General features: G+C 38.8%; 1 protein-coding gene across 4 annotated transcripts in view; it reads left to right on the top strand.

The window, feature by feature from the left end:
* The window catches only part of MYO16 (myosin XVI), a 568,549-nt gene that overhangs the window by 165,915 nt on the left and 379,982 nt on the right, over positions 1 to 22,652 (top strand). For all 4 annotated transcript variants that reach the window (XM_005304985.5, XM_065581026.1, XM_042844168.2 and 1 more), the window contains exons 3-4: positions 5,905 to 5,975; positions 11,166 to 11,309. In XM_005304985.5, coding sequence (XP_005305042.2) covers positions 5,905 to 5,975; positions 11,166 to 11,309 — 215 coding nt within the window. The remainder of the gene's footprint in view (positions 1 to 5,904; positions 5,976 to 11,165; positions 11,310 to 22,652) is intronic.

Below are 22,652 nucleotides of genomic sequence, written 5' to 3'. Positions count from 1 at the left end.
GCCACTTACCCTAAGACATTTAGGGGGGGAGGGATAGCTCAGTGGTTTGAGCATTGGCCTGTTAAATCCAGGGTTGTGAGTTCAATCCTTCAGGGGGCCACTTAGGGATCTGGGGCAAAATCAGTACTTGGTCCTGCTAGTGAAGGCAGGGGACTGGACTCCATGACCTTTCAGGGTCCCTTCCAGTTCTAGGAGATAAGATAACTCCAATTTGTACCCAGATTGCAAACCAAAGACAATATCTGTAACCAGTCCTGTAATTAACTAAAGATTTATTAACTAAGAAAAGAAATGAGAGTTATTTACAAGGTTAAAACAGGAAACATACACAGACAAATGAGTTACAGTCGTAGATTTAAAAAGGTAATAAAAGTGTCTATAATAAGCAGCTTTGTATATTCTTTGAGGCTGACCCATGCCAACAGCATGAGGATCTCTTGCTTGTGTTTAGGAATCTTTTCCCTTCAGAGTCCAGACAGCATAAAGAGACCAAGTTTCTCCTTGTCATGGATTTTTATACCCCCTCAACCCAGAATCCAAGCTGACAGTATGAGTTCATGCACAGGCCTCCCTTTCCAGAATGGAGTTAGGAGTGCAGTCAACAAGGTCTCTGTCCTTTGGTGCTACATAATGCCTCATTTGCCTTCAATGGGCCATATTGTGTGCCGGATGAACACTTTACCTTAATTACTGCTTCTTTTTCCTGTTGGGTGAGTTACACAGTAACAAAGATATACAATGAAAACACTCAGTATAACTTTATACCACGGATTCAGATATTATAAGTAAGATTAATACATGCAGCATCCTACAAGCATTCCATAAAGTCTAAACACACTCTTATAACACTAATATCTATTTTAAGTACAGTAACCCACAGGTAAGCCAGACCAGTTTCCAGCTATGCATTTGTCAGTGTTCAGCCATGGGGCCTTGGCATGACCTGGCACCTGGTCTGTCAGAGTCACAATGTGATTTCCAAAAAGTGCTCAGCACTGGCCTAGGCCTGCTCCCTTTGAAGTCAGCGCTGAAATTCCCCTTGACATCAGTGAGAGCAGAGTTAGGCCAACACTGAACACTTTTGGGAAAATCCCACTTTTAAGGAATATGTACGTCACTTCCCTCATTTGCAGATGAGGATTCTACCTATATTGGAGGGCTGTAGCCTGTCTTAGTTCATTTTTGTAAAGTTCCTCAGATAGAAATTGCAACACAAAGGCAACTATTAGGTGGCTTAGACACTGAAGAGGTGAAGCTAGAAACTATGCAGAGCATAGGAGCGGGGCGAGTGCCAGGAAGTTTTGGTGGTATAGCTATTACAAGGCTTCTGAACAAACTATACAAAGAGTGTGTGTGTGTGTGTGTGTGTGTGTGTGTGTTGGGGAGTCTAGGACTCTAGCAGCTGTAACGTAAGGGGAACAGTATGTCCCCATCCCCCTTTGAGGGCACTCTGTAATGTTCATTAGTACTGATAGGGACAAAAAGTCCAGCTTTTGAGCTTTAGCCCATAATGGGATGTGTTGTGTGTGGGAGGACGAGTGATCTTTAATCACTGGGCTCCTATAAATGAGAGGAGGAAGAAATCATTTGTGGGTTTTTTTCCCTTCATTCTTCCACTTTTGCCAAGTTTATGGCAAGTATAAATATGCTCCCTTATATTCTCCATTTTGCTTGGCAATTGTAACACAGTCCATTTAATCCACATTACTCAGTGTTCTGCTTCCCAGTTCAGTGGCAGTGCCAAGAACAACAGTAGAGTCTAAGAGTATTTAGTTTACAAAATTGCGTTTGCCCGAAAGCAAAGCCCATTTGCAATTAACTAAATTAAATGAAGCAAAAAAAAAAGTAAAAAAGCAAATGAGAACGTATGATGGTTTTATTCTTCAGGTTTGAATTTATAAGAGGGTTTAGATTGTCTGTTGATTTTCAAAGCCTGAAATGAAATACAGAGCGGAATCTGTTGTTGTAACTGTCATTTTTTGATTCTTCCAAAATATATACCTGGATGTATCATTATAGGTGGAGCATGTAACTGCTCATATATTTAAGGTTGCCTATCCCTTCCCATTATAAATCCCTCTTTTCATTATAATGTTACTGAACTTTAACTGTTTTAGCTGAAATTTTCTGTTTGGTGTCTGACTCGGAAAGATTTTTTTTTCTGGAAAATTTGCTCAAGAATGGCTCAGCCATTTCAGAAAACAAAGCTAGTGAAAATTGCCAGTGTTTAAAAAAATCTACTGAGCAAACAAAAAAACACATCTGACCATTATTGAAAACCTCTAGTGCTTCTGTGGTTTGTAGCAGGAACTTCAAATTACATAGCGGGAGAGCCAAATTGTAAGTGTCCCATGGAAATCCATCAAGATCTGGCTAAATTATAAACCTCTTGTCAAGGCTGACTCTGTCACTTTGAGTGCAGAAGGTGGGGGCCCTTGAGGATTCTAAAAATTAATATTGGCCGCTCCGGGCTGGTATTAAACTCCCAAGGTCACAGCTTCTCTCTGACCTTGGATGGGTAGATGCTGCCAACACCCAAGTGCAAAAAAAAAAAACCTTTTCCCTTTTGAGAACTTAGGAAGGAGCACTTGGAAATTCCTTCTGGTGGGGTATCCTCAAGCCATTTCACGCTCCCTCCAGGGAAGAGCTGAGAAAGAAAACAAAGGAAATTAGCTGTTGCTACCGCTAATTAAACAACGTATGCACAAACCTCTTAGGACACCAAAAATCCAATCCTGTTCTTAAAAAAGGTAAATTTTATTAAAAACAAAAAGAAAGAAAATACATCTGGAACTTAGGCTTTTGCTAGATTTAAAAATCCCACTTACAAAAATTAAACATCAAAAATAACCTTCTTGAGGTCCAGCTTAAAGGTTACAAGTAAAACAAAAGCATTTAGGGTTGCACAGAGGAGTCCACAAGCCAATAAGAAATAAACAGAGATAAACCTAATCGCATCTTGCTAGGCATTTTATGATCTACTTACATATCTGGGGTTCAAATGAGGAGTTTTAGGTCTGATCTGATGATTTAAATACCTGACAAAAAGCTTTATTACCGAATAGTCTCAGCCCTGTCTCTGCTCTGTCCTGTCTCTCCAGAGAAGAACAACAGCCAGACAAAGGGAACGTTTTTTCCCAATTTTAAAAAGTTCTAGCCCTCTCGTTGGCTCTTTTGGTCAGGCGCCCGCTCCCTTCCTTTTACCTGTGGACTTGCTTTACCTGTAAAGGGTTAATAAGTAGAGAACAACTACCAAGAGGGATTCTATAGCTAACTGGCTGGCTTGTTGTTCACAAAAGGGATACCCCCTCATTTATCACACCTCTCAAAAATACCATTTGCTCATATGCTGTAGAACAGATTCATCACTGGCCTGCTAGTTTTGTGAATGCTCCAATACACTTTGCATGCTCCCAGGTCTTGCTTGCCTGTCCATATAAGCATCTCATGCATTGTGGGAAGTACACTGAACTGGAGGCCAAGAGACCATGAGGTCACATCTTGCCTCTGTGACAGATGGCAATTTCCTGCAATATATTTGGGAGATCTCACTGTGTTAAGTTTATGTATCATTGTGCACCAGGCATTGTATGCATTTCCATGGGAAAGGGTGACTATAGCTTTCTAGGAACTAGGAACAGTGGAGGTTGATTAGGCAAATTGACTGAGGTTATAACACCTCCAAGGAGGTACCGCCACTTGCAGAGGCTCAAATATACTGGTTCAAATTGGAGTCTCCAGAGACTACTGACAAATAAAGGACTTTCAGATAAATAGTCTGACTTTAAACTGACTTAGAGCCTTCTTTCTGATACAGCAAATGGACAGAACCTTCTGCCCAAGGGTTGGGGAAAGGGAAGATGGGATGCATCACTTGATTATTACCTGTTCTGTTCATTCCCTCTGGGGCACCTGGCATTGGCCACTGTCGGTAGACAGGATACTGGGCTAGATGGGCCTTTGGTCTGACCCAGTATGGCCATTCTTATATGGCAACCTTTGGCAGGTGTCAGTCCTTCCAACCCTTCCCTAGTCCAAGGTTGGAGTTGGGGTGGCCTCTGTTAATTTTTTTAGCATGTGCGTAGGTTATTTTATTTTTAATTGCTTTTCTTTGCATTGCTTTCACCTTAAGAATAAATGTGCTTGCTTAGAAAGAGCTAACTGCTGGCAATTATGTTATTCATAGCCTTCAAAGAGTTAGCAGTGCTCAGACCTTGGCCTTTTTAGGCAGTGTGGCTTGCTGAGAATAACACAGCAGGAAACTGTGCAGTCTGGAAAAACCTCAGTCAGGAGGGAGAAAGATGTAGGTCTCCACCCAAAAGAGGTGACTGCTGGGGAGCTGGGAGCATAGAGCTGGGAGCCTAGAGTGGGTGCCCTTACTGGACCACAGCGAGTTCACTGTGAAACTGTGACAGCTTCTTTCAGTGACTGCTTTTAATATTTCTATGCATTTCACAATTCTTATATTGAGTGAGGCACAAGCTTCAGTGCAGAGCAAAAGGGAGGGATGGTTTTCAACTCCCCTGTTCAGGGGCTGAGAGCCATAAGAGCTGTCTTAACTTGTGCGCTCCTCTACTATGGACCCATCATATCCCTGACCCATCATATAACTTCTCTTGGACCAGGGCCTCCTGATGAGAATGTGGAACCAGCTGTGCTTCTATAGAGGACCTCTGTGCTGAGGGTATTTCTCAGGGGTGAGGTCATTGTGGACTTCTTATGCCAGTTAGCCAGCACAAACAGGGTGAAATCCCCTGATGATGTCTTGGCCTTTTCATTATTCAGTCCTGCCCTGGAATGAACAATAATAGAGTGAATTAGTCAATTCCTGAATTCCAAGTGAAAAGGTTATAAAAGCCATAGAGACCAAGGAAAAAGAATAAAGAATTATCAATCCTGACTGAGCACCAATATGCAGGGCTATCTTCTGTTCTGAGTTAAATGCCTGGGTTCATTTCAAAGGAGTTTGTTACATGTAACTGTGAGCAGAATGTGGCCCCAAGTATCTTTTCAGGAATTATGCAATGTCAGTGATCAGACAATGTGCTGTAGAGGTTGAATGGAGTGCACTTCACTAAGCTGTGGCATGGAGATTAATTTCAGGCAATATAAGTTATGAACACCAATCTCAATCATTTAGCAAAAGAGCCTCCAGGTCTCGGGGAACTCTGCAAAATACAATAAAATCAGTTAACTGTGTTCTGCACTCACATGAACATGGTCTAATCAGGTGACTTTAACCTTGCTATGGAATATCCTGTGTTCAGAACTACAGAAACACAACCACACTCTAAAGCAAGGGGTTCTCAACCTTTTTCATTCTGAGGCCCCCTCAACATGCTGTAAAAAACTTCACGACCTACTTGTGCCACAACAACTGTTTTTCTGCATATAAAAAACAGGGCTAGCATTAGGGAGTATCAAGCAGGGCAATTGCCCGGGGCCCAGTCACATGCCACAGGAAGCCCTGCGAAGCTAAGTTGCTCAGGCTTCGGTTCAACCCCGGGTGGGGGGGTTCAGGGCCCCAGGCTTCAGCCCCATGTGATGGGGATTTGGTTTTCTGCCCTGGGCCCCAGCATGTCTAATGCTGATCCTGCTTTGCAGATTCCCCAAAACCTGCTTGTGGCCCCCAAGTGGGCCCTGGTTGAGAACTACTGCTCTAGAGAAGTCCTTGATATTGCTCATAGTTAGGATAGTTATCAAAGGTCCTGAACTGCCAGACCTAGCCATTAAAATAAATGACAGGAAATGCTGACATGATAGTTTTACATATGTTATCTCAGAGGTTTGCATATATTATTAAATCTGTTAATGAAGATGATGAAAAATCATGCTATTAAGATCTCAGTTCTGGGTGCATTGGTGCATTAATTCTTTCTCCTTCTCTTTTCTTTGATATTTCAGTGCTACGGCTACTAAAGGATGGTGCGGACCCTCACACTCTTATTTCCTCAGGAGGCTCCTTGCTCCATCTGGTAAGAGTGATTGAAGATTAATGTTAGTGACAGTGGATAAATATGGCAAGATTCTGAGTAGCATATTGGGCATATTAACAACAAGAAAGGTTTATCAGTAATTTTTTATCTACACTGAGCACCACGGTGATTATAATTGCATCCAGCTGTGCACATGAAATACATGGTGGCATTCAAAAGGCTTATGTAGGGATGCATCATGTAGTAAGGATGCATCACTAGCAAAATCCAGTTAGATGTTTTCGGCATAAATTATCTGCACAGTAAGTAAGAGCAAAGGAAAAATTGCCTGCTTCGTAGGATGGAGAAATGCAATATTTTAAAACCTTCACAGACTAGAAAAAAGACAATTTAACCTTCAGTTTAACTGATGTCATTCCTTCCTTTTGATTTTTTTCAGTGTTGATTTCCTACAAATGGAAATCTAACACAGTATCTGCAGTTAGATCACCATAGTTATTTATATTTCAGATTAAGCGATTAAAAGAAAAGGGAGCAGGTTTGTGTTTACCATGTAATTAAGGGAGAGAGAGAAATACAGCAAATACACTGGTGTTGGGTCACTTTTAGTTACTGTGAAGTACAGAATGGCAATTGGGGACTCACAGCAGAGTTGTAAGAAGCTCTATTATTTTATTTTGCTGGGCCCCGTCATACATACCATGTTTTCTATTTTGACCCACATAGGTTTGCAGGGCACCTGTGTTTTGCTTTGAGGGGTGGGTCAAATGTCCCAATGCTCAGGAGAATATGACAAGTTTTGCCTGTTTTGAACACAAAATGGTTAATTTACCCAGATTCTTTCAGAAGGTTCACAGATATTAATGAAATGTTCATGTAAGCTGCCTGGTTTTCTAGTGTTTTTTAAAAAGCCAATAAAAACACCCACCCCTCCAAATTAAGGGCAGTATACTTGAAAATCAGAATTTGATCACACATTTCTACTGCTAGCAAACCAAATAAATCCAGTGGAAGCAATTCCATGATTACTGCTGCTACTACTTTATATTCAGACAAGGAAGTCAGTAATTTGTGTCTCTAATACCAAAATAAATCGTATTCATCTTAATCTACCTTACAGAATGTACTTTATCCACCCCTGCAGATGTAGAGCCTTTAAACTACATGGGGGTTCTGCCTGTGGGATGCAGCTGTAGGTTATATCTCTGACTGTACAGAACCCCGATGCCTCCAGCTGAGTGAAAATCAGAATATCTGTCCAGTGGGCAATTCCAATAGTGCAACATTTGTTTTCGTCCCAAACCTGCACAAAAAGTTGAATTTGTCAAAAATGTTCAAGGAATGGAATATTTAGAAAAATGTCGATTTGGAAACAGTGAAATGTTTCATTTTGAGTCAGTTCAACATGCAAAGGGGAATCTGCATTGCATCATGGCAGATATAATCTGGCCAGAGAGCCCAGTCCATAGGAGAAAATGGAGGCCTTAATGACAATGAGGCCATTAGCCACTATACGAAATGCAGCTTAATGATGAATTGCCTAAAAATTAAATATTTTGGGTCAGCTCAACAAAGTGAAATATTCCAATTCGTATTGAACCAACCCGAAACAAAATATTTTGTTTAGATTTTCCCAACAGAAATTTGAAAAATTTCAGCAAAATTGAAACTTTCCCACAGAAAAGTTTGATTTTTGTGGAAACTACTAGTGATGTATAGCACACACTCCTTTGCTTCCCTGTCCAGCATCATTCACTTTGGCGCTGGCTGGAAGCAGGGCCTGTTGGAGCATGGGCTGAAGGTGACACATGCTGCAAAACCCCATTGTCGTATGATATTTCTGCTTGAGAGAGCTCTGCAAAACCTAAGTGGCATTAAATGATTCAAATTTATGCTGGATTTGAAAATATTTTTGTATTTATTTGAGCGCTGACAATTTTTGCTTTGTCGACATAGAGGACCACCTGCCTCTGTGTGCCACACGAAGGTCACAGTTTAAAGGTCAAATCGTGTGTGTGCAAATAATGCCTTTAAAATGCATAGGGTTCTACTTGTGTGAGTAAGAGAGCAGGATCCTTTCTTATACACAAATAACACAGTCCAAACATGATGTGCAGGACAAAGGGACAACTCTAAGCTTTGGATTTGTTTTTTAGGAGTGTTCTGTATAAATGATGGGTTATCACTGAAAGGCCTTACAGAAGAAGAATGCTTTAAGGGGAGAGATGAGTGTAAACAGACAATATGACTCCTTAATCTTTTCAATTTTCAAATGTAAGGTCCATGAAATAAGAACCAAAATTTCAGCCAACATGTACCTTGCCAAAAACATCATTTGGAGAATAAGAAAAAGATTATTGAAAAACAAGTTTTCCCACAGTTAATTGGTAATGTCTGTGATAAATCAAGAGAGTTCAGTAAATATTGTACAGCACTTCTTTCTAGAGAAAAAGATCCTACCTTCTTTGAAGTCAGTTGCAAAATTTCTATTGACTTCAGTGAGGTCAGGATCTCACCATAGGTATCCAGCCTTCATGTTCCCTTATTCTTGAAGGCTGTGAGTAGCTCCGGGTCAGCTGCCATAGCTGTTGGCCATTAGGCTTAGTTCTAACACATCTAATTTAGATACTTGGGCCCAAGTTTGTTACACAAATGTAACCTTGATTAATTCAATATGGCTTCACGAGTACAATAGAGGGCAGATTTGGCCTCCTAAAAGTATACTACTATTTCAGTTTGGTTTGGAGAGACATATGTTTCCCATTTTACATATATGGAGCACAGCAGCATTATCACACTGGCATTTTACAGGTACAGTGTAACCTTACTAGACTCAAGTCTCTGACTCTGTGATGGAATTCCAACTCCCTGCCCAACATAATTTTACAATTTTTAGCCATTCCTGTGTGCTGTTGCCTTGTATCCTAAACCCATGTTGCCTATCAACCAATGCAGTGCTGCCCATCTTCACCCCATTCATATTGGTTGTTCTTGTGTCTTATATCTCAGAAGACCAAAAGAAAAAGGAGAAGAAAAAAAATTAATTCTCTTCTCTGGCCTTGTGATACTGTTGTTGTCCTTACTCATGTGCCCCTCTGTGATTTAGGAGTCACCAACAAAAGTTCTAGGCCAAGATTTTCAGAAGTGATGAGTGTTTTGGAGTTTCTGACTTGAGGCATCTTAAAGGAGCCTGAAATTTGAAAAGTGTTGAGCAACTGCCCTCTTAAAATGACACTCCTTTAAGGTGTGTGAAGTTGGGCACCGAAAAATATGAGCACCTCGAAATTGCTAATCAGATCTGAAAATCTTGGCCCTAGTTAACAGCCACAAAGCAGTGTGCCTTGTAAGCAAGCTGTCCCACTCACATTTTAAAACCAAAAGAGAACCTTCTCTAAGGATTTTAAGTTACTCTACGTGGCAACTGGAACATTCTTTTTAACTGCAGAGCTCAGTGAACTGTCTTTTAGGTTTTTTTTAGCTTAATGCATCATGCCTCATTACATTCAGTAGGTCTCGTGGGGCCTGTCACTACCTAAGTTAACACACAATTCCAAGAGAAGTGAAAACTTCATGCAGGGAGAAACATGATATATTGTAGAGTATGTAAGCTACTGACTTGGTTTTGTGAGTATTGTTAATTCATTTACCGCCAAATCCTGATCCCATTAGAGACAATGGCAAAATGTGCATTGATTTCAATGTGACCCAGATTTGACCCTCTTTTAAACACAGTGCCAATACATCTGGGGATCAGTCATGCTACAAATAGAGCAGCCAGCTTTATTTCAAGATTTTTTTAAAAGTAGTAACTTGGCATTTATTTAAAGATTTGCTCACTCAGGCCTGGTCTACACTGGGGGGGGGAGGGAATCGATCTAAGATACGCAACTTCAGCTACGAGAATAGCGTAGCTGAAGTCGACGTATCTTAGATCGACTTAGAATCACTTACTTTGTGTCCTCGCGGCGCGGGATTGACGGCCACTGCTCCCCCCGTCGACTTTGCTTCTGCTTCTCGACGAGCTGGAGTTCAGCAGTCGACGGGAGAGCGATCGGGGATCGATTTATCGTGTTGATACTACAAGCGATAAATCGATCCCCGATAGATCGATCGCTACCCACTGATCTGGCGGGTAGTGTAGATGTATTCTCAGATTGTTTATGTAGCAGTTTTTAAAATTTAACTGGATATAATCTGATTTATGTAAGGGAAAAGGATGATCCTTGTGGATTCTTTGCCATTAGCATGAGGAATCTGCTCACTCAAGAACTGAACTAAAAATATATTTACCATAAAATGTCATTCAAAAATGACTTACATTATAAAACTGTTTTATTTCCTTTTTCCTCCATGTCTTCTCCTCACTATTCCAAAAAGTGATCTATTTCTTTAATAAAGGCTGTAGAAGATGCTGAATTAAGAGCATTATTCACATTTTTCCAGGCTGCCATATTAATGTGCTTTAAACCAGCAATTGAGAGTGGGACTTTCAGAAGTACTAAGTATTGACCTAACTCCCATTGACATCAGTGGTAGCAGAGTTCAGGCCCTAAGCTTTTTTGAAATTACCACCTGGAGTGTCCATTCTTTTGGGAGGCACAGAATTGTTTATTTGGCATGCCCAGTCAGTCAACCACCCTCTCTAACAAGGAAGCTAATTACAATTGCTGATTTTTGTTGTGTGAAGTGGACTAAGATTGCCAATTCATTTCACAAAGGCCACTGAACAAACATCAGAGTGCAGTGATTATTTTATTTTTCTCACTACACATCTGGGCTGTTTTCAAACCCTGATGAACTAGAGGCAAAAGATGTTGTACCCCATTGTTTATGCCTGGAGCTGTGCAGTCCCATCTGTAATTTGTTCTGTATGAAAATTCTTCGGAAAGATCAGAGCCCTGGTAATGATGTAATTTAATCAAGGGTAAATCCTGTTCTCTGTGTAGCTGTGGAAAGCCAAGCCTTCTGTAAATTTGGTGTAGTTCTGTTCTCTGGGCAATAGGGAACCTTGTGGATCCTACACTAAGAGTATGTACCCTCTGCATGTCACAGAGTTTATTTCCATGGATCCATCAGGTCCCTGCTGAAATGGAAGCTTAATCTTCAATACATTATCTGATCACTTTCTATGTTATGTAGAGAATAAACACAAACTGAAAAAAGTTCGTTGATAAATTTAGTTGTACCTTGAGCTAAGCTCTGTGTCTAATCTTCTTTTCTCTCTTTCAGTGTGCTCGTTATGACAATGCCTTTGCTGCAGAAATTCTGATTGACAGAGGAGTAAATGTAAATCATCAGGATGAGGATTTTTGGACATCAGTGCATGTAGCCTGTGCATGTGATAATCCTGATATTGTCCTGCTACTGTTAGTAGTAAGTAAAAAAATTCAGTGCATTGTGTTCTTGAAAATGAGACATAGTATGCAAAAGTATGAGATCTGAAATGGTTGTGTGAATGCAACATATAATATAACTAATCAGATCAGTGAGAAGAATATATCCATATGTCATGGCTTTCTTTCTTTCTTTCTTTCTTTCTTTCTTTCTTTCTTTCTTTCTTTCTTTCTGAGGCCAGGTCTATGGTAAGAGTCTATGGTAAGAAATTTTTCAGGTCTGTAAAGTGTCTACAGTGTAAATGTCATGTCAAGGATTTTTTTTGTTTTTGTTTTGTTTTGGTTAGGAGATGATATATCTGGATAATAGGTCAGTTCCAAATGGGACAAGCAGATGATTTACTTTCTCTTCTCCCCATTGCTTGCTATTAAAGGCCAAGCTGGCAGATAGTTGTATCAAAATTGTTTCTCAAAAGCAAGAAGTATTCTTAGCATTCAGTTACACTCAGTATTCATGAAGAGATGTCTGTGAATTTGATGAAAGTAAGAGCAATTTAATATTGATCTAACCAACTTTGAATCTATGAAAGAAAGAATGTTATGTATAATAAGTATAACAGACACTACATTCAGCCTATGATAGATGAGCACTTTATTCTTGTTAAGCCTTTTCTATTTCTAACGTCTGATCTGAGTCTCACCATATCATTTCTTAGAATCTTGGTGAGTCTTAGCCTTTTGTAATTTCTGAATTAATTTATGATTGCTGTTTTCCTCAAGTTATCAATGACATCTGACATCTGTTTGTGATTGGTCCCATTAGGTGCAACATGTATTATGTATACTATTTTCTGGTTTTGTGTGTTGACTATATTATTATGTTCTTAAATCACAGCTGTCAGATATGATAGAGTGGGAGTTAGCCACTATAAACATTGTCATTATTTTTGCCAAAGATCGAGAAATCTCTGGCAGACGGTATTTGCATATTTTGGACCAAGTTCACACCACCTTAACGAGTATAGGCTAGAACTGTTTGTTGTGTATTCCTCCTTGAGCATCCTTTAGTTTGAGAAGACCTCTACATTGGCTAAAATTGAGAAGTTCATGTTGCAGAAGCAATGAGCTGGTTCATGATCTTCAACCATTTATTAGCAAAAACTTTGATTGTATCTAATACTTACCCTTTCTCCATAGCCTGTTGTGTTGGTCTCTTCAAGTTGAGGGTTCATGGCCTAAGACATTGTGAGCACATTGTACTGCCATACAAATAGATATGTATTTTCTTTTCTTTATGACTAATTTACAATATAAGTAAGGAAATCTGAGTCACAAACAGTCAAGAGCATCTATTCCCTGATGAAATGGGTTAAAAAAATCCTAAAATATCCTATTCTCAGTCTGTTTCATGAGAGAAATTATGTCTTTTTGAAGCAGAGCAATATTTTCCTTATTTAAGCCTGCCATTGCTCCCTAGGTAGGATTTTCAAAAATGCTAAGTATTATATACTCCTAATGACGTCAGTGGAAGCAGAGTTAGGGCAATCTTCAGCACTTTTGAAAATCTCACCTCTGCACCCTAGGATTTTGCCTAGAACTGCAGTAGAATACAAGCCCATTATTTCAAATCCAGTCTATAACCAAAGTACTTTTGCATCCCACATCATCCGTATGCTTTGACCCCTATTTATTACAAACCTTGTTTTTCAAAAGGTTTTGCACATCTTCTGAAACATTGCAGCATATAAGGCTGTCCTATCTGTACTATAGTTGCACAAAACAAGAGTATTTCTGTAATTATATATACACATATATTGGCAAATTCTGACCCCTTCCTATATACTCAGCACTCCTCAGGGCAGAATTTGGCCCACACTACATAAATCACTTACTTTTTCTCCCAGGGTTGGGAATAATAAATATAATCTTGTAGAAGGAAATTGTTAGATGAGCAATAGTTTCTGAACTGTGACATAAATAATATGTTTAGTAACATTTCATCCAAGTGAAAATGGAACTAGAAATTGTAGGGAAGCTTTTATTTCACATCCCCAAACCATGTTTGTGTGAGCTTCTGATATTAATAATTGCTTTGCCTTGAGGTTGGAGCGTTTCATGGTCTGTATCTAATGTGTAGTGTGGGACTGGATAATGTCCATATCAGTTGCAGGCAACTTCTGTTATGCCACAAATTTACAATGCAGTTAAAAGAGTAAACAACACTTCGTAAAACCTCATAAATTCCTTCATTTTGTTTTATTTTTTTAAAATTCCCTTTTGATTTATTTGACTAAGAAAACAATTGCAACATTTTCTCTCTTAAAGATTGAATATGCAGGATATCTACAAGTGATAAATTCAAAGAGAATAGCCCAATCCCTCCCCACGATGGGCCAAATCCTGAAATTCTATCTTGTGCAAAAATGTAATAGAGGTCAATGGGAAACTTGCCCAAGTAAGGACTTCAAAATTGGGGTCCTAAATAGAAAACAGAGGGAAAGAGGGCCAACAATTTTCATCATTGTGATTAAGTTTCTCAAGTCCCCTATCTTGTACACTACATACTATACACAGCCTTGTGGGCCATATAAGTTCCAAAAGTAGATCAGGCCACAAAATGGTTTTCCCATCCCATAGGATTTTGATACTTTGAAATTTTTTTCCCATCCTGAATCAGGACCAAGTTGAAATCTTGAAATTTTTTGTGAACAGATAATGTGAACAAAATAGTTTCCTCAGAAAATTCCTGGACTGTGTACCAGGCTGTCCTATTCTGGACCTAGGTCAGACAATGTTGAGAGGGAGAGGGGGGGCCCCATTTCTAACAGTAGAAATTGCACACCTGTGGGTGACTGGGTATGTATGAAAACTCCATTCCCCCCCCCCCCCCCCAGCGACTCAACTCCTAAGTGTCAGCACATTCCTCTCTTCCCACTGCCCACTCTCTGAAGCTGCAGAGGCAGCAAGGGGAAAAGGAAGAGGGAATGACAAAGCAGGAGAGGCTAAAAAAGAAAAATACTGACTGCAGTTAGTTCCCCCCTTCCCCTCAGTCCCCACAACAGGGTAATGCTTTAACCATAGGCCTCATGTATTCTCCATTTTGAATCTGTCAGCTAAGGAGGAGCTTTGGACAACACAGTCCCAAATAATCTTTCCTAGCTATAAAAGAGTTAAACAATAAAGAACTGTGCCCCGGGTCCACTGCTAGCACAAGAGGAGATTCATAATCTCTAACACTCAGATTGCTATATGTGAAAAAAGGGTGGGATTGGGCAGCTTTATAAAGATTTACCTGCCAGTTTCAAATGTGGAAATTTCCCCGTGGGATAAGGAACTACTTTTGCATATGTTCTATGCAGGAGGTTCACAGATCTTTCATGGAGCAGCAGACGCCAAGACAGCTGTGGGCCAAAGAGAGCTCGAAAGTTCCATTTCAGCCTCCTCTCCTTTAAGAACAGAGCCCCGTAGATTGAAGTAGCGATGTATACTTTTATGACTACAGTTAATTGAAATCTTCAGCAGCTGAAGATAATTAAAGATATCCAGATGATATCAGAAGTATGTGTTCTGATTTGCCTCTTCCTTCCAAACACTACACAACTAGATGTTATTGACAGCCATTCTGCCAGTGTGGGCCGTATCCCTTTTGCAATGTCTCTGAAGTTTGTGTTCAGCATATATTACAGGGATTGGCAACTTTGGCACGTGGCCCTTCAGGGAAATCCGCTGGCGGGACGGGACAGTTTATTTACCTGCAGCATCCTCAGGTTCGGCCGATCACAGCTCCCACTGGCCGCGGTTCGCCGTTCCAGGCCAATTGGGGCTGCGGGAAGTGGCGGCCAGCACATCCCTCGGCCCACGCTGCTTCCCGCAGCCCGCATTGGCCTGGACTGGCGAACTGCGGCCAGTGGGAGCTGTGATCAGCCGAACCCGAGGACACTGCAGGTAAACAAACCGTCCTGGCCCGCCAGCGGATTTCCCTGACAGGCCATGTGCCAAAGGTTGCCGATCCCTGATGTATTATATATTACATTTATCATGGGTTTTCTTCACTAATTTTTATTTAAATTGAAAACATCTGCTGAGACATGTAACTACATGTCCAAAAGACTTTTCTATTTTTACTGCAGTTCTTCCTAAATTTTGTGAATTGTCTTCCAATAAAAAAAAAAAAATGTAGATTGCCCCAGACACTGTGCTTGGGTCTTGCTTGTGTTTTCTTAGATGCAGAAAAGTGTCCAGTGTATTCTGTATTATTTTAAATCACTGATACTCAGACTTCAGTGGTTCAGGAGCCAAACAGTGATCAACATTACCCAGAAGACCCACAGTAGTGTGAATTCATTGTTTCATTTACTATAGTAGTATATATTCATATTTAAGCTGTATGATGGGAAATGGTGTGTGTGTGTGTGTGTGTGTGTGTGTGTGTGTGTGTGTGTATATGTATATGTGCATATGTATATATATATATATATACATTAAAATACTATTTATTTTGTTTGTCATTTTTACAGTGCAAATATTTATATTAAAATAATATAAAGTGAACACTGTACATTTTGTGTTCTGTGTTGTAATTGAAATCAATATATTTGAAAATGTATTTGAAAATGTAGAACAAAAACCAAAATATTTAATAAATTTCAGTTGGTATTCTATTGTTTAACAGTGCGATTAAAACTGCGATTAATCATGATTTTTTACATTGCGATTACTTTTTTTAGTTAATCGCATGAGTTAACTGCGATTAATCGACTGTCCTGATTTATAGATATATAATTCTCACAGCAAAATGACTGACCAAGAATTATTATTTTATCAACTACAATTGGTTAATAACATAGTTTAAGCACACTGATTGCCAGTTTAAGTTTAAGCACACTGATTAATAACTTAGATTGGTTAATAATTAAATCTCACAGTGGTTTAATATCATGTGCTGCAAAGAGCCACAGGAGACACATTAAAGAGCCACTTGTGGCTCTGAAGCCTCAGTCTGAGTATCACTGCCTTAATGGTTGTAACTTTAAATTTGTGTCCTTCACTGCAGCATACTTGTTTCTCCATAACCTAACCCATTTTAGCTCCAAGTATTTTTCCCTTTATGTATTTGATTCCCTCAACCATCATTTTGCTTAAGTACTGTTCAATGAGTCATATACAATAATAGTAGTACACTACTGGAATTCAGTGAATTTATCTGGCATCTATGTACAACAGGAGAAGTAAGCAGAGAGCTTTTTGTGGATCTTTGCTTCTGCCCTCTGTTCATTTTTCTTCATTTTGATGTCCTTTTTTACCCTAACACCTTCTGTTGAAATAAGGATCAGTGATGGTTTATTTGAAAGGCAAAGATGTTCAAAAACAATGTATCTATAAATGAGCTGGGAAAACACAAAGGAACAAATTCTTACCAGGTGCGAGTGCAACTCCATAATGCCAGGAGTCTGAATCAGGCCCAGTGTCTTGTCTTTCTTTTTAAGGCTCTAATAATTATTAGATACTTATGAAGGGAACAGACGTGTTTCATCATTATGGATTCATCATTATTTTTCTACAACTATCATTATTTCCATACAACTCAACACAGATTGCCTTATGGACTATGAATGTCTTTAGGGCTCACAGTTCCTCCTTGTTTCCGAGTGTTACTGATAACTCATCATTCAGCTTCATTATAGCGAACCCCAAAAGAGCACTACACTCACTACTTTTTTTTTTTTTAGTACATTTGCAATCTGTGTTTCAGGCCATTTTTTTTTAAAGCAAGTTAATCACAGGATGTTTAATCAGCCAGTTGCATGAAAAGAGGAGTGCAGCAGAAGAGAAATCAATTGCCATAGGGACGGTGATGTTATTCAGTTCACTATATTGCCACCCAAAGACAGTATTGAGGATCTGCTTGTGTTACACCCTTTCCTTTCCTCTGCACCTGACTTGTCTATTTAGATCATAAGCTCTTCATGGCAGGGACTGTGTACCACTGTGCTTGTACAGTACCTCGCACGATGGGGCTTCATTCTTGATTGGGTCCTATGGTCCATAATAATCATGATTAATAATGAATTAGAATGATATACAGCAGCAGTCTCATGTATATGAGGGTGGTTTTTTGTTTGTTTATAGGCACATGAAAATAGTTGTGTATTGCAGAAACCCATTTCTAATAGTTTCTTTTTCTCACATTACTAGAAAAACCAAGAATTTAATCACTATCTGTCAGCTGAGTGAATGTTGCTTTTGCTCAGCTGGGTTGTGTTACTTGGAATTGATGGACAAAATTCAGTTTTGGTTTAGGTGGTTAAGATTCTGTTTGCTTTAAAGGAGTTGTACTGGGGCTGTATTAGATCCAATATCTTTTAAAAAAGAATTTGGGAAAACTGAGCTGCTTGTGAGTATATAAGACAGAGTTATGCTTGAAACATCCTGCATTAGGTTTACAAGCCCCAGCAGCAGATCTGCAATGTTAGACAAGTTGTCTGAGTTGTGTAACACCAAACAACACTGCAATTCATTTGGGCATTTTTGAAGTGCCCCCTGAATGAATGGGCAGACTTCCAACGTTGCTGACCTCCTGCTCTGCAGATTTCTTGTTTCCGTCATGTGAACAGACCATCTCACGTATGAGTAATGCAGTGCTGAAAAGCAAATGGAAGGAATGGTGTAAAGAGAATATCAAGTTCTTTTTAGGCTTCAGTGAGACTGGAAAATGATTTATCCTCCAAAGAGAAGATGTTGACATATTACTACTTGCTGCACGGTCTCTCAGTTTAAAGGATATTTTTTATAGAACTCTGATACTACATGTATGTAGAAATGAACCAAAAAAATTGGGCATGACATTTGTGTTTGCGTAAGAATAAAGCCAGCCCATGACCAGATTTGGCATTTTCTCTTATAAAATAGTTGTACAGACAGTTGGCCAAATCAATCCTTGGCATGAGTGAGTGCAACTCTCATTGATTACATTGAGAACAATCTGACATTCATAAAACATTTCTTATCCAAATGGATCAAAAGCTTTTTACAAAATCTACCAAGCCAATTGTACAGGATCTGATTTTTCACTTAAAGGCTGGTCAACACTAGGACGTTTTGACACTTTAACTATACTGGTATACTTAAAGTGAGGGGAAAAAATCCCCCCTCTCAACAACATAGTTATACTGGCAAAACGTTTAGATTTTAAATCTTTACATTGAGGCTCACCATTTTTTCACCACTCTGGTATGGTAAAGGGGCCATAAAGTGTTAATTTGAAATTACATTTACACCCATTGTTAGATCTTCTTAAAAGTTGGAGTGATGAAAGGGAGCATTAGTTTTAAATGAGAATAAGGCCCACAGACTATAAATATTGGAATCACGTAGCCCATTATTAGAACCCAGCTAACTTCTGCAGTGAAACTCTACAACTTCACAACAGGAACATTACACAACTGGTTAAAATAGTAAGTAAATTATACCATATCTAATTGAAACTACAAAAGAAATTTAGTTAGGGAGAATGTGATTATTCAAGTTGAATTTGGTGAGCACTTTGAGCTTATGAGAATAATCACATTCTTTTTCTTACAAAAAGTATTATGGGATATTTAATGACCATAAATGGTTCTGTTGTATATCTCATCTAAAGTACAGCATCTCCAGAAGCACATTATTCTGAGCACTGTGCTGGAATAGTGATGCAGTGCTGATTAAGAAGGGAGAATGTTGTCTCCTGAATCACAGTACCATTTCCTTCATCCTCTAAGTGTGTCATGGATATCTCTTACCAACCTGCTCTGATTTTGCTTAGCTTGTGAGATCTGATAGGTTTATACTCCTGTTTAGGTAAGGAAAGCGGAAAATATTTTTTTTAAACCACTGCCACATTGGCAAACATCATAATAATGTATTGTATTTAACTGGTCAGATTTGGCTGCAGTGATAATATTGGTTGAACATTTTAAACCTGGCTATATGTTTCATTTGTGGTATTTTGTTCCCATGTTCCTCGTTAATGAGCACTTCCCTGTCAATTCCCCATCTATTTGGAAATAGCATTTTATATTACATATAGTAAGCCAAATTCTGCAACCCACATATGCAACTCTTTTGACTTCAGTGTGACTGAGAGCACTGTTTGGACAGTTGCATTATAATGGATCTGACTAAAAGCACCAAAATAGGATGAATCCTGGCAAACAATGATCAGTGATCACAATATTATTTGCTTTAGGATTAAATGAAAGATACAATGAAAGTAAGAAGAAAACACTGAGTTCTTCAGCATGTACTTTGTACTTTCATGGGCTACAAAACTTGCTGCAGTATAAAAGTTATATGAAAAACTGCAGGACATATGATGTGATCATGGGGATGTGTGGATTTAATTATTCTACATGTGTTTCATAATTATACAGAAGTAATGTATTGCAGGAGTTAAGAATTCTCATTATTTGTGTAATATATTGAATGAAATCACATGGAATACTAGCTAGATATACGATTGTGTGCAAGTGTCCATGTTATAGTATCAGGGATTAAAAAGTGTGAGAGAAAAGGTGATTATAAAAAATGAGGAGCTTGTTAGAAATATCAACCCTGAGAAAAATATTAGCAAATAATATTTTAAAAAATAACCTCATAACAAGCAGTAGTATGAAATCAAGAGAAAAGAATATAATTAAGAAATAAACATTTTTCAGACATAGAGAAAGTTAAAGGACAGGAGACAGTAGGACCATTGAAGGTCAAGAATAGGAAATAATTGATGGTAACCTGAGAGTGATATTTAGAGGTTGAGTTAATTCTTTGCCTCAGCAGTATTTGTGAGAGAAGCTGGTGATTGTGGTTCATTAACTGGATAGGGAGTCTTCTCATAATAGGAAGGGAGACATAAGTGTGAAATGCTAAACGTTGTTCAGTTGTGCCGGTGGAGAAAGTGGTGTAATTAATCACTGACAAAATGGACAACAATTACAAAGGAAAATTGGGGGACACCAATCTATCTTTTGGTAAAATTTGCTTTTAATTCTGTTTTATGAAAAGCATAACTTAAGTTATTGTATACTGCTCCTGGTGGCACTCACATTGTGCCAGAGGTTAGACTACCAAGTGATATGAATATTAGGTGATCCAGTAGTTAGGGCACTTAAGAGCTGTAGGTTCAGTTCCCTGCTCTGCCATGAACTTCCTATGTGCGGGATTGTTCAACTCATTTAGTATCCCTTAGCTCTACATCAGTAAAACAGGAGTGTAATAGTATGTCTTACTTCTCAAGGGTGTTCTAAGGAAAAATACATAAATATTGTGATGTACTCAGATGTTAAGGTAATGGCATATATAAGGTTTGTCTTATATAGACAAACATGTGAAGACTTTTAAGGCTTGAAGACGTCTAAACACATTCCCCTTTGTACCTACCAATTTCTCTCTCACCAAGCTCAGAATACCAAAAATATGGCACTAAACATTTCATTTGGATAGAAGAATATTGTGTCTTGACAGTTTAGGATATGAGCATTAAGTAGGTAATATATGTGGAAAGATCCTCAGGCAAATTATAAAGTTCCTGGGAACTGAATTTCACCATTGATGTCAGAAAGGGGAAATCTTTGTTATGAAGGAATGCTATGCCCTTACTTTTTGTATTGGAGAATTCTCACAAGAACCTAAGCAACCTTTCTTCTGTTAGCTTCTCATAGATCTCATTTGCAAGATGAGTCTCTTGCAGCAATTTGTGGATCCATCTACTTTTGAAGAGATCTAGAGGCCCTGTTTTTTTATTATTTATGTTTTTTACTGAATATAACACCTTTTTAAAGCCACCTTTGCAACTAAACTGTTCAAGGAATTTTCAATTTTGATGAAAAACTGAAATGTTGTTTTTGTTTTTCAACCAGCTCTCTATATAGGCATTCCTTTATCCCTCCATCACCAAAATGCTGCCACCTCAGAGAAGAATGCAACAGTCATTTTAAAACTACTACAAACACTATATACAATAGTATAAGAACAGGAAAGGAAGAAGAATATTTCTTTAGTTAAGTCAAACTACATTTTATGTTGGTGGAATATATATATTACTCATATTGGAATTATGCCAGAAGACAAGGGTAAAGGCCCATACTTAAGGGGAAAATGCCTAAAAATTCTTTGCGACCACAGATTATCAGTGTAGTGTATTGTGACACTGCAGTTAAGTGCTGTGAATCTATGTTACTACCTTACTCTTATGACTCAGAGGCAAACCTGTAGCCCAGCAGGTTGTGCTTTTGGAGGTACATATTAAACCTGTGACTCAAAGTAAATAATACTTTGTGTGCATTGTATAGTTCCTAACCTATTGTATTTTTGACAAGAGTGGTTTAATTGCTGGGTTCACCTGCTAATGGACTTTTTTAAACTTTAGAAACCTTACCAGTTTTACATAAAAATGAAGAAGATGGGTGAACATTTTCAAATTTCAGGTAATAGCAATAGGAGTGTCAGGGTTCCCTCCACATTTTGAACTCTGGGGTATAGATGTGGGGACCCGCATGAAAGCTCCCCTAAGCTTATATTCCACCAACTTTGGTTAAAAACTTCCCCAAGGCACAAATTCCTTGCCCTGGGATGATATCGCTGCCACCACCAAATGAGTTAGACAAAGATTCAGGAAAAGGACCGCTTGGAGTTCCTGTTTCCCCAAAATATCCCCCAAGCCCCTTTCCTGGGGAGGCTTGAGAATAATATGCCAACCAAATAGGTAATCAAGGTGAGCACAGACCAGACCCTTGGGTTTTTAGAACACTAAAAACCCAATCAGATTATTAAAAACAGAACTTTATTATAAAGAAAAAAGTAAAAGAAGCACCTCTGTAAAATCAGGATGAAAGGTAATTTTACAGGGTAATAAGATTTAAAACACAGAGGATTACCCTCTAGGCAAAACTTTAAAGTTACAAAAAAACAGGAATAAACCTCCCTCTTAGCATAGGGAAAATTCACAAGCTAAAACAAAAGATAATCTAATGCATTTCCTTGCTATTACTTATTATTTCTGTAATATTAGATGCGTCATTTCAGTAGGAGCTGGATTACTTGCTTGGTCTCTCTCTTTGTCTCATAGAGAACAACACACAGCACAAAGCAAAAACCTTCCCCCAAAGATTTGAAAGTATCTTCTCCCCTTTTGGTCAGGTGCCAACCAGATTATTTGAGCTTCTTAACCCTTTATAGGTAAAGGAGGGATTTTATGCTACCCTTAGCTGCATGTTCATGACAAGGAGTAATGCACCAAGAACCAAAAGTGGGATGTTCTGTTACATTTGGTTGGTTTTAACATTGTTGATACCCTTGAAAACATAAAAGAATGGTGTGGGTATGGTAAAATTATGGCTAAATAGTAAGAGTT

This window comes from Chrysemys picta, chromosome 1, assembly GCF_011386835.1.
Source record: "Chrysemys picta bellii isolate R12L10 chromosome 1, ASM1138683v2, whole genome shotgun sequence".
Taxonomy (NCBI): Eukaryota; Metazoa; Chordata; order Testudines; family Emydidae; genus Chrysemys; species Chrysemys picta.
The sequence above is the reverse complement of the archived record's forward strand: the minus strand, read 5'-3'. Positions and strand labels throughout refer to the sequence as shown.